The following is a 12860-nucleotide window of genomic DNA, read 5'->3' on the forward strand; positions in this document are numbered from 1 at the left end:
ATCCACTGGAATACGGCCTTCTTTCACCACCAGATTACAGATCTCTGTCATTCTCTTCACACCCCAACTTCCTGCTGCCTTCAACATATCTCCCACAACTCCCGTCGGCCCTCCCGCTTTTCTCCTCTTCATTGCTTTTATCGCTTTCTCAACTTCCTTCTCGGTTATCTTCTCTGCCGGTCCGAAAACTGGGTTACTCTCTATGTTGCGATCCCATTCATTCTCTGCATTCAACAGTATTTCCATATATATCTTCCATCATCCTTTAATTCCATCTGGGTCCACAACGATTTGTCTCACTTCATCCTTCAAGCAACTCACCCCCATCACATCACACATCTTTCACTATCTGCTTTGCAATCCTGAATACCGCTCTCTGACCCTCTTCCAAATCCAAGCGTTCTCCGGACATTTTCCTACATGCCTCCTGTGCCTTTGCTACCTCTTTCTTTGCAGCCTTATAACTTTCATGCTCTGCCTTTTCTGCCCCCATGTCCTTCCCCTTCTGCCACTCCTTGAACTTCATCCTCTTCACGTCAATCTTCTTTCCAACTTCATCATCCCACCACCATGTTTCTGAGTGCCTCGGTGGTCCTTTTGTCCATCCACATACCTCACCAACGGCTCCCAACAGACTATCTTTCATCGACATCCAACCACTTTCAAGCTCAACCACATCATCCTCTACCATACTTGGCCTCTCTTTTAATGCCTCCCTTACTGTCACCTCTTTCAACCTCCACACCTTCATTCTCGGTTGGTACTTCACCCGCCGAGCTCTCCTTGCACCTTTCACCCTTATGTCGCAGACAACCAAGTGGTGCTGTGAAACAGCCTCCTCCCCCGGGATCACGTTTGTGTCCCGTAGGTGCCCCCTATCTTGCCTACGCACCAGCAGGTAGTCAACGGTTGTCGTCGACCCACCTGACGTGTATGTAACAAGCTTATTATCCTCTTTCTGGAACTGAGTATTACAAATCAACAAATCAGCTCCATCAGCAAACTCCAAAATCCTTTCACCTTCTCCATTTCTCACACCATATCCATAACCCCCATGAATTCCCTCAAAACCGTCCATACTCCTTCCCACATGTCCATTTAGGTCTCCTCCTACCACAACAACTTCCTCATCTTTCACGTTTTCCATCAGCTTCTCTATCGCACACCAGAATTTGCCCTTCTCTTCATCGCTCAGACCAACCTGCGGAGCATATCCCGAGATGACGTTCACCAAGAGCTTTCCAATCATCATTTTCACCATCATCAACCTTTCACTCACTCTAGTCACACTCACCACACTGTCTACAAACTCCTCAGAAAACAGGACACCAACACCATTCACGCCCTCTGGGCACCCTTGCCACACAAACTTGTATTTCTGTCCCTGCCTGCCCTTCACCATTCTCACACCACTTCCCTTTCATCTCGTCTCCTGCACACAACATATGTCCACTCTTCTTCTGACCAATACTTCCACCACTTCTCCTGATCTCCCTGTCATTGTCCCTACATTCCATGTCCCAAACCTCAGAAACCGATCTCCACATCGGGATTTATTACCTTGTAAATTGGTAATATATGCTGTAATTGTGGTGTGCTGTTCTTTGAGTTGATTCCAGAGGACCACGTCTTCTTCTTTTCTTTCCTTCTTTCTTTTTTTTCCATTAAATCAAATTTTTAATCTGTTGAACGATTAGTTGAATAAATCCGTTTCCTTAACATTTCTGCTGTTGGAATAAAGTCATTTTGGTCTGAGTTTACATCGATAACAGGGCAGTGGTGCCTTTTTTATCGTGTAGTGTGTGCAGATTTTTGGGTCGATGTGGTATCTTATGGGACAGTCATGGAGGAAACCCTGATCGAGCAACGTTGTCAACACGTATTCAGTTTGAGAAGTATCACTTATCACACTGTCGGCAAGACTTAGCTCCACACAACAGGTTTGGACTGTTCTGAGGAACTGGTGAATTTAACCGTGTGTGTGTGTGTGTGTGTGTGTGTGTGTGTGTGTGTGTGTGTGTGTGTGTGTGTGTGTGTGTGTGTGTGTGTGTGTGTGCGTGCGCGTGTGCGTGTGTGTGTGTTTGTGGTTGGTTGTGTGTTTTTTTTTTTTTTTTTCTCACAATTTCGTTGGCTACCTTTTTTTTCCAGATTTAACTGTGCATATGAATGTATGTGCATTTTGCATTCATCTTACTTTCTGTATGTTCCCTCAGGCCAGGTCAATTTCGGGGACAAGAACTGGTGGACTGGCTTGTAGCATCTGGTCTCTCGTCCGACAGAACTAGTGCCACAAGCTATGCAGAGCGGCTACAGAGAAGCAACCTACTGGCGGGTCACAGCTCAAATTTTCGAGATGGGTTACACATTTATTGGTGGACACTGTAGGTGTCTACATTTACTGGTGGACACTATAGGTGCCTACATTTACTGGTGGACACTATAGGTGTCTCCATTTACTGGTGGACACTATAGGTGCCTACATTTACTGGTGGACACTGTAGGTGTCTACATTTACTGGTGGACACTATAGGTGTCTCCATTTACTGGTGGACACTATAGGTGTCTACATTTACTGGTGGACACTATAGGTGCCTACATTTACTGGTGGACACTATAGGTGTCTCCATTTACTGGTGGACACTGTAGGTGTCTACATTTACTGGTGGACACTGTAGGTGTCTACATTTACTGGTGGACACTATAGGTGTCTACATTTACTGGTGGACACTGTAGGTGTCTATATTTACTGGTGGACCGTCCATCAAGCCTAGATTGTACTGTTGGGACACGTCCTTCTCTCATTGCTCTAATGGTGAAAATGCGATTGTGGGTTTAACCCAGGACTTGATCCAGTTTATTTTGTAAGAACACAGGGTCTGGAATCCTTGTGACTGCCTTTTCATGGTTGCTAAAATCCTCGATGAGGGTTTCAAAGGTCAGCCCTTTGATGAAAATGTTTGGGCATTGATGCCCAAACTGTCACAGAAGCATATATGTCTTCCACGTGTTACTGGAGTTGGTTTATAAAAATCCATTGTGAATATTTACGTTTCAATCAGTATTGTGATAATTCACTTCGTCCATGGACTATTCATAGAGACATTTGACGAATGATAAGAGTTCAATTGCATTGTCAAGGCCAGAATCAAAATATATTTATGCTTTTTAATCCTTCTTTTTTTTTCTTGGGTAAATATATTTCTCAGAAATATTTTTTGTGTTCCATCAGCATTTGCATTGGATCTGTGTGTTATTCGTGACATCACTGCAATGTCTTCGTTTGAAGAAAGGGTTGCCAAATGGATCTACACTACCAGCAAAAGGTCTTGTGGAAGTGTTTGCAGGGATTTTGTTATTCTTGATTTTAAAACGGGATTAACAAGTGTTCTTTCTCGAGTAGGTAAATGCAATACAAACATTTTCTGATTTTTCATTTTTCCAACTTGAAATATTCTCAGGGACTTGCAAAGTTTTTTTGGTATGGATGCCCCTTATGGAATGTGTGCTCAAAGCTTTTCCCAAGGTTGTGGTATATCTCGTAAAAGGATTTCCGCTTTAACATCACTAGGAGAGACTGCCTGTTTTTGTCGCGTCAAAAGCAGTGCATCTCCTCTCGATGTGCTGAATTTTACCATCTTAATGGGTGTTGAATATTTGCTGAAGGCAAAAGAAAATGGTCATTAATATTTGGATCATTTTCCTGGCTTTCCTTTTTTTGATGTTGTTTATCTTAACCTCAAAATAAACTGTTCCACTACCATAACTGTTCTTTCATCTAAATTTATTGTTTACTGTTACATTGCGTTGTAGGCCTGGTGTTGGCTTTAGGGTGCTGACTTGATTCTATGATTGGGGGGGGGGGGGGGGGGGAGGGATGAGTTTAATCTCTGTTCAGGAATGTTCAGATGACGTTGTTCCCTTGTCGATCGGCAAATGCTGTTTCTATCAGACCTGGTGGTGTGGTGAGCTAGTGAACCCATTACATCGCTGTTGTGGTTTTACTCAGCCCTCGATTTCCTGGCTGGCCGCATGTAATAAAACCGAAGGGAAGACCACAGGAGGCAAATTACACACTGGAATTAATCTTTAAGCCCGAGAATTAATTTACTTGTCAAACAAGTGGAACATATCTTTAAATCCTGACAAATCTCACCTCTTACTATGTCTCTCAGAAAAGACCGACTGGACAACCTTACCATCTACTTTCTCAACAATCCTCTCCAAGAAGTTCTGTCACTCAAACTTTTGGGTCTCACTATCTGCCATGATCTTTCTTGGGAAAACCACATTTCCAACCTGGACTCCAAAGCCAGTCGCCGACTGGGCATCCTCCGTCGTGCGAAGTCCTTCCTTGGCACACCTGAGCTCCTCACCACATTCAAGGCTTTCATCCGCAGCTCAATGGAATACTGTTCCCCCCTCTGGGCTGGTGCTCATGTCTCACACCCAGCTCGGCTTCACACTGTTGAAACCAAAGCTTTCAGAATCATTGGAATCTCCCGCGATGAAGGTAACTCCGAGGGCCTTTCACTCACTCACCGCAGGCAGGTTGGTGGTCTTTCTGTCTTCTACCGACTCCTCTCCGGCCTTGCTCCCCCAGCTCTCTCTGTGCTCTGTCCCCCAAATATTCCGACAGGTCCCACAATATCTGCCAGCAACCCTCTTATGGTTAAACTGCCAAAATCAAAACTCTCTGCTCAGCTTTACTCTTTAATTCCTCTTTTTTTTTTTCTTTTTTTTTTTTGTATACAAAGTCGAGGCTCGTGTAAGAGTTCACTCATATTACGACACTGAACACATCAGGACAAAAAGAACAGTTGAGAGAGGAGGGAAACAACAACAAAGTTGAAAGCCAAGATAGAGGGAGTTTTCGACAAACAGTCAGTGGGTGTGGGACGAATTGGGTGGTAGGACAGGAAGCAAAGGGCGGAATGGGGGGCAGTAGAGGAGGAATGGGGGCAGGAGAGGAGGAATGGGGGGTAGGAGAGGAGGAATGGGGGGCAGGAGAGGAGGAATGGGAGGCAGGAGAGGGCGCATGGGGTGGAATGGGGGACAGGAGAGGAAGCATTTACTCCTGCCTCTGGAACAAACTCCCTCACTCTCTTCAATCCCACTCCTCCCTCCACGTCTTTAAAACAGCTGTTCACCACCATCTCTTATTTGCCCTCATCCAAAACCTTGATCTCTTCTACCCCCATTAATTCACCCCAGATCCACTTTTTTTGAAATACCGACTTCTTTCCTGGAAGTTCTAGCAGAGTCCATGTGTTTTATACCTCTCCCACCCCCCCCCCCCCACCTTCCTAAGCCTCCTCCCCCCAAACCCTCTCCCTCTCACAGATCTTCCGTTGTCCCTGTTCTCTGCTGTTATACTTGTGTGCTTCCCTCTCTCTTCCCATCTTGTCTCCCGCTCCCTTTATTGTATGTTTTGTGTGTCCGTTTGTTTTTTTTGCAATTGATGTTAGCTCTTACACGAGCCTCGATCTTGTATACCAAAAAAAAATTTTTTTTTTTAACACAAAGCCACGTCCCTAATGGCAACATGCAAACACTCTTACCTGGACAGACGGCCTATGTACATTGAGATGGCTCCTTCGTGGCATATGGAGCATTCTAATCTACACATTCTGAACTTTCATAAGGTATTTCATGCCTACCCCCCACAAACGTAACGATATTGAGGAGTAATATTGCAAGCCAGCTGCATCTTCCTTTATTTTATTTTTTTAAAGATTTGTCGCTCAACTGTGGTTCTATGAAACCTCTTAATAGTCAGGTTCACTATGTTTTTTCGTTCAAAATCATGGTAGATGAGCAAACCTATACATTTTTGGAAACGTTATTACATGGAAAATCTGAAAATCAATGTTTACATTTGCCAATTCCGACCAATTCGACCAATCGACCAATTCCATTCGACCCATTCGACCAATCGTTTCGTTCGACCAATTCGATCGATTCGATTCGATTCATCGAATTCGATTCGATCGACCATTCGACTTGCCAATCAATTTGACCGACCTTTGCTTGTGTGGAACGGACTGTGAAAACGATGCGGACTATATTGTCGGATACGACACACAGGACAGTGATGACGAACTCTAAATGGCATATTCTGTAATCGTGTATGTTTGATGCCATTGACTGCCTGTGTAAATTTTGTCATTGACTGCCTGTGTCGATGTGAAGTTATACTGACTGCATTTGTATATATGATTTTGCTGACTGCTTGTGTTTGTTTGGTGATATGAATTATTGTGACACATTTTGATGTTATTAACTGCCTGTACAAAATGATAACATGTATTTGATTATGCAACTTATCGCGAATATAAAGACAGTATTTTGCAATTCAAAACCTTTGATTCGTGTCTTACCATTCCCCATAGCACTAATTTGATATTTTCATTGGATTCCTTGTCCCTGAAAATATAGGTTTAGTATATTTTAAAAAGTTTTTAGGGTAATTAGAGGCAGAAATAGAACAAAATATGTATTTTACAGTGGCCATTTTGAAAATCCAAAATGGCCGCCATACAGGTATCTCTCCAAATGTAAACATTGATTTTTAGTTTCCTTATGCTATAACCTTTCCAAAAATGTATAGGTTTGCTAATCTACCATGATTTTGAACGAAATATAATTTATTGACATAGTGAACCTGACTATAAGTGGTTGCTTCTTGGAAATCTTGGCTGACTAGGTTAAAAACAAGTACAGATACATTCAAAGTTCCCCGTCCCCATGCCGGGGCACCTTCGGCAATACCGCCATGCAGTGCATCGAGACTGTATCGGGAGGGAGAGGTGTCCAATAATTGATTGATTAATTTAAATTAAAGTCAATAACCAATAATCATAAAATATTTTATTAATCAATTGGCTAATAGTATACCTAAACCACCAGGGCTTCATCCGAAGCTGTAACCTTTTGAAAATTAAATGTCATTAATCGAAAAAGTTAAATAATTAATTGATTTAATCAATAAATAAATAATTGATGAATCAATAAATCAAAAATATCCTATGTAGCCACATCACTTGGTCACTGTCATGTCCAAATAATATTAGCCTCCTAGTGAGGTGTCTGAGATATTGCTCAGATGAGAAAGAAAATAAATAAATGAGAATCATAAAATAATTAAATAATTAATCAATTGGCAAATAGAATACCTGAACCACCACCATTTCATCCGTATCTGTAACTTTAAAGAACATTAAGCGTCATTAATCGAATAATTAATCGATTAATTGATTAATCAATAAATTTAAAAAAAAGAAGCCTTTACAGCCAAATCAGTTGGTCATTGTTGTGTCCAAATATCAGCTTCCCAGCTAAAAAGGTGCCTGTGGTAATGCCCAAAAGAGAAAGGAAATAAATAAGTACTTAATTAATCGATAATAATTAAGTAACTTATGTTACGGGGTCCTCTACAATCTCCTGGTCTCGGTAACCTCCGAACCCGAGAGGAACCCCGGCAGAAAAATATGTTACCCTGTGGTGAAAATCAATCATGAAACCACACCAATGATTATAAATGAACAACTTGTATTATAAATCACACACAGGTATAACGGTACAACAATTGGCCATTAAGAGTACACTCTATATATCTCTTATATAAAGTCAAATAACTCACTGCTCCCAACGAGTGAAAAGGACACTCCTCAATGTCTCTATGACTTTTCCCAAGGCGAATGGGATTCGCTCCAGCGGTCGATGGAACGAAATCCGGTCGAAGCCCGAATCTCGCTCTCCAGTCGATATCCGAAGCGGGTACAGTGGGCAAGGGTGCTCTTCCCGCCAAACTGTACAACGGTGCCCTCCAGAGGCGCACCTTCACCACTCCCTCAACAAACCGCAACGTAATTGGAGACGAAGCAGTCGCACACACCCATCCCCAACAGGCGGTAGGATGTTGGGGGTGAAGATGACACGAAGCAAACCTTCACAGGTGTCCGAAGCATGGGGTTCAAGATGGCCGACGGCTCTGGCTTGAGCCGATGCGACAAGACGAGGATTCATCGGAATCTCAGCGCCCCAAATCTGTTTACACAGATTTCTCCGCTCCAGCGAATATTCTTATCGCCGGATGTCCCTTCCAGGAACTCAAAATCCCCTCGCGGCTGTCGGTAAACCTTGCTCGTTACGGAGCGCTGACATCATGTGTCCTCTCCGACTTTGCTCACGCTGCTTCTTCCTCTTCACCTCAGTCTTCTCCTTCGGTTTCCTGTATCATTTTAAGTTAACCTTTTTAACTTTTAATAACTGTTCATAAACAATAAACCTTGGGAAGACAATAATAGTACATAGAATCTGAAATCTTTCAAGTGGAGGAAAACCACAATAACAGAAGTTACGAATCCGTAACACTTATCAATTAATTGATTAATCAAAAAACAAAAATTTTGTTTTTGCCAAAGCACTTACTCACTATTGCGCCAAAATTTCAGCTTCCTAGTTCAAAGAATGGCTGAGATATCGCCTGGACAAACAAAAAATATGTTGTGCATAGCACGATACTTGTGAAATCCATAAAATAATTTGTTGGCTTATGGTGACCTCAAAAATAATTGGTAGTTGAATTCAGTGACCTGGTATGGAAAGCCTCTTAAAATTTCAACTCAACCAGATTAAATTTGAAGATTTTAGAAATTTGGCCTATATGTTGTTTACCTATTGGCCTATGTTGACGTTTTGGCCTATGTTGACCTCAAAAATACCTGGTGGTTGAATTCAGTGACCAGATATGCAAATCCTCCTCAAATTTCAAGTTAAATAGATGAAAATTGAGGATTTTAGATACTTGGCCGATGTTGACTTTTGGTCTATGTTGACCTCAAAAATACTTGGTGGTTGAATTTAGTGACCGGATCTGCAAATGTTCTTCAAATTTCAAGTTAAATGGATGAAAATTGAGGATTAGAAATTTGACAAAGTTGGTGACCTTTGGCCCATGTTGACCTATTGACCATTTGATAAAGGTGGGCGCGATTCGGAAAATTTTAAGTCCGCTTACCGCTTATCCGCTCCGCCAGCCCGTGTAGTCCGATTCGCTTATCCGCTTCAGCGGCCGAAAATCTTAGTCCGCTTACCGGTTATCCGCTTATCCGCTTCGATTCGATTTTTTAAAAGCGCTTCGACGTTTTTAAAGCGATTTTTGACGTTTCTAAAGGGAATTTAATGCTTTTTAAGCCTAAATAGCCATTTCTAACTACTACAAAGACAAACAAAGCTTTTAAGATAAAAAATATACATTTTTATTTAAATAAAATTTATTCAAAATTTATTGAAATAAAGTTTTCCACTCGACTCTACTCTACTCTACAGTTAATTTAAATATAATTTTAATATATGCAAGTTACATTAAAGAAAAATCAATTTGCCCGTCCTTTCTTTGACAAGAGAGTCTACTAGTCAACAGACTAGCAGTCTGTTGACTAGTCCTCGTCTTCCTCCTCCACCTCGTGGGCCTTCTTGAGGATTTGGAGGTTGCCCTTCATGAAGACGAGGGCCTCGAAGTTCGGTGCAGCCAGGGCCGACCTCTTAGGCCTGAGGATGTCCGACCCGTAGCTGAACACGCGCTCGACCGAGGCAGAGCTCGGGAGCGGCGTGTTATGCCTGAGAAATAGAGTTACCCAAGCATCACGGAACTCGAGCGGGAAGAGATTGGGCGAGAGCCCCGGGTTCCCCCTCAGCGGCTTCCTCGACCAGTTGTTGACCTCTTCCCTGATCTTCTCCTCGAGGTTCTCCTCCTGCTGCCCCTCCTCCATGGCGAACAGGTAGTCCGTACTGCTCGAGCCGGGCTGGGGTCCCTGCTGGGGGGCAGGGTCCAGGTGCTCGTCAGGCAGGACGAGGGCGAGCAGGTCCCTGATGAGCTTGTCCCTCACCAGGTCGCAGATGGCGTCGTTGTTCTGCCTCCTGCAGATGGCCCTGACCGTGGCGAGCTTGTGCTGGGGGTGCAGCGCCGTGGCCATCAAAAGGTCCATGTCCACGAAGAGGTGGCTGAACCTGAAGTAAAAGAAAAGTTATAAAACAAATGTCAAATAATTTCAGATTTGTAAATTGAAAAATTAAATGTCATTTAACTGATTTTAATTCATTTCAAATGAATCATTAGACCGGCAAGGATTTTTTAATCATTTAATAATAATATAATATAAGAAGAAAGAAGCACTTATTAATTTTCAACTCGTTGCGATAAAATATAATAATAATATAAGAACTAACCTGCCGTCAAAGCCCTTTGTTCCCTTCCTGGCGCAGGACGGCTGACGCCAGCCGCCAGCCTTGGTGCACGTGGCCTTGCTGTCCACGACCTTGAAGAAGGGGGCGATGTGCCTCCACTTCTGGCTGAGGCTGGAATTGTCTGTGTCCATTGTCACGTTGATCTCAGCCGACTCGATTGAGTCCAGCGACATCCTGCTCTCGCTGCGCGCGAGCTGAGGGGTCAAGGCGCAGGTCTCCTGACTGTCCTCCACGTCCCCCATCATGTTGACAGCCGGGTTGTGGATGTCGCTGTGCTGGGACTGCTGGTTTGCGTCGCTCGTGTGCCTGTCCCTGGCACTGCCGCTGGGCTGGAGAGTCAGAAATCTCTCCATCTTGACGTTATTGCCGCTCTAGCGTCCAATAAAATATTCAGTTTTCACTTATTATTCACTTAAATAAATGTTCACAATTCTAGAGTAACGGCTCAGGCTAACAGCTGATTTGGCGAATCGCGATGCGCTTTAATTTTTCGGTAGTCCGCTTACGCTTATCCGTTTCGGTTTCCGGGGGTTGTTCCGATTCGCTTATCCGCTTCGAAAACGTTAGTCCGCTGCAGCGGATAAGCAGATAAGCGGACTTTCGAAGCGGACCGCCCACCTTTGCCATTTGACCCCAAAAACAATAGGCTTCTTACTTATGAACAACTAGTATTTGGTGAAGTTTCGTGAAGATCGATTGAAAATTGTGACATGTAGGTGAATGACATACAGACAAACAGACAGAATAACGCACAAGACCAAACAATATACTTGAAAAATCTTCGATTTTCGCAAGTAACAAACAAGAAAGAAAGCGCAGTGAAAACTGAGTACTCCCTTTCAGCGTGCGTCATTTCCGGGACCCCTTCGTTGCCCTGCAATGACGTCATGCAGCACCTCGAGATGGCAAAGGAAAGGAGAGGTGTACACAGGATTTAATACAGAGTTCGAATAGCCAGCGCGATGGGCACAGCCATGTTGTTTACTTGGTTGTCATTGTAAACACTGCACATGCGCAAACGCATTATTTTTTTTATTTATGTTCGCACAACATTGGAATCTGCGACACTTCCGAGTTCCTTCTTATTAGTCCCCTACCGGTGGACACCGGAGGGGACTATAGGTTTGCACTCCGTCCCTCCGTCCGTCTGTCAGTCAGTCCGTCACGCAAAGAACAGTTTTCTGGACTTTTTTTTCTAAACTCTTAATGCTAATGATTTCAATCTTGGTACATGGTTTCCTCATGATAAGTTACAGATCAAGTTCGAACTTCACGACGTTTCGATCATTTTTGACAAAGTTATGGCACTTTGAACTTTGGTAATTTCCCCAACAGTTTTCCCGACTATAATTTGGAGTGCAGTAAGTCAAAGCTGTTCATATTCTTTGTTTTAACTCCAATTTACATTCTGTTTCCACTTTTAGTGAGAAGTAGGGGTCTGTGCAACCATTCATAAACTTTATTTGGTGCAAATTGGATAATTTTTAGCTGAGTTACCTCAGACCGTGAGTTGGTAATTATATAATTCACACAGTGCAATACGTGCAGGCTGCTCCATGGAGCGACCTTGCGGGCTTATTAGACCCCTACCAGTGTACACCGGAGGGGACTATAGGTTTGCACTCCATCCCTCCGTCTGTCAGTTTGTCCGTCCGTCCGTCACGCAAAGAACAGTTTTCCGGAATTTTTTTTTTCTAAACTCTGAATGCTAATGATTTCAAACTTGGTACATGGTTTCCTCATGATAAGTTGCAGATCAAGTCGAACTTCACGACGTTTCGATCATTTTTGACAAAGTTATGGCACTTTGAACTTTGGTAATTTCCCCAACAGTTTTCCGGACGACAGACTGCCGGTAGGGGACATGTATTGCAGCGCAATACTCTGAATGCTTGTTTAATCAGCCCTCTTAGAACCTCCCCTAGCGGTTGTTGTTGTTGTTTCCCCTGCAATGTGACAGTACAGTATAGTAAAAAACCACCGTTTAGAGGCCATTTTTCCCCGCAAAGCGGGGGTTGGCCTTTTTCGGGGACCGTGGTTGTTGTTTTTTGTTTTTTTTGGTCCCCTTTTTGAAGCAATGTTTTATGGCCGGATGCCCTTCCTGCCGCCAACCCTGTTTGTCGCCTTTTTACGACACACAGGGAATTACCAGTGAACTGGTACTCAATTAGCCGACCTCGGAAGGATGACAGGCTGAGTCAACCCCCCTGGCGTTAATTCAGCGATCGACCGGGATTCGAACCCAGGATCCTTGGATCCTAAGCTGGCACCCTAGCCGCTAGCCCGACACCAGGCTTGTAACATGTATAGTAACATGTACTCAAAAAGTATCCAAACTCCATACAATTCATTATGACAGGGGGCATGAGTTAGAATTTAAGGCCTTTAATACCTTTTATGTTTCATGTAGTTTTCGTGAACCTGTATTAAGGACAAGTGTTAGGATAAGTGTCTGGTGTATTTAATCGCCGTTTTGAGTTCAATTGTATTGCGATATAACCCGTAAACCGGGGAAGTGGCGGTCGACTTCATGGGGCGACGTCACGGCTAATCGTGAACAAGTAGAAGATTTCCACCTTCAACTGCAAAATTACTGACTTTATAAATTGCAA

The 12860-nt window shown here is 43.3% G+C and overlaps 2 protein-coding genes across 2 annotated transcripts in view; one reads left to right on the top strand and one right to left on the bottom strand.

Moving 5' to 3' along the window:
* Positions 1-3763, top strand: part of GPR155 (G protein-coupled receptor 155) — a 30574-nt gene extending 26811 nt beyond the window's left edge. Inside the window, exons 15-16 of the mRNA XM_068122897.2 lie at positions 1800-1940; positions 2214-3763. Coding sequence (XP_067978998.2) covers positions 1800-1940; positions 2214-2385 — 313 coding nt within the window. The 3' untranslated portion in view covers positions 2386-3763. The remainder of the gene's footprint in view (positions 1-1799; positions 1941-2213) is intronic.
* Positions 3764-9164: 5401 nt separating this feature from the next.
* LOC137413000 (uncharacterized) lies at positions 9165-10441 on the bottom strand. Its single transcript, XM_068098362.2, has 2 exons — positions 10231-10441; positions 9165-10011 (listed from the first exon to the last, which is right to left on the bottom strand). The coding sequence occupies exons 1-2, from the start codon at positions 10419-10421 to the stop codon at positions 9441-9443; spliced, it is 762 nt and encodes a 253-aa protein (XP_067954463.1). The 5' UTR covers positions 10422-10441; the 3' UTR covers positions 9165-9440.
* Positions 10442-12860: the final 2419 nt, after the last annotated feature.

This window comes from Myxine glutinosa, chromosome 7 (assembly GCF_964187855.1).
Source record: "Myxine glutinosa chromosome 7, kmMyxGlut1.1, whole genome shotgun sequence".
NCBI lineage: Eukaryota > Metazoa > Chordata > Myxini > Myxiniformes > Myxinidae > Myxine > Myxine glutinosa.

Bases quoted from the DNA above. Each gene is read 5' to 3' on its own strand.
- LOC137413000 (XM_068098362.2), bottom strand. From the start codon at position 10,421: ATGTCGCTGGACTCAATCGAGTCGGCTGAGATCAACGTGACAATGGAC. The intron at 10,012-10,230 runs GTTAGTTCTTAT...CTTTTACTTCAG, and splicing joins ACAAAGGGCTTTGACGGCAG to GTTCAGCCACCTCTTCGTGG.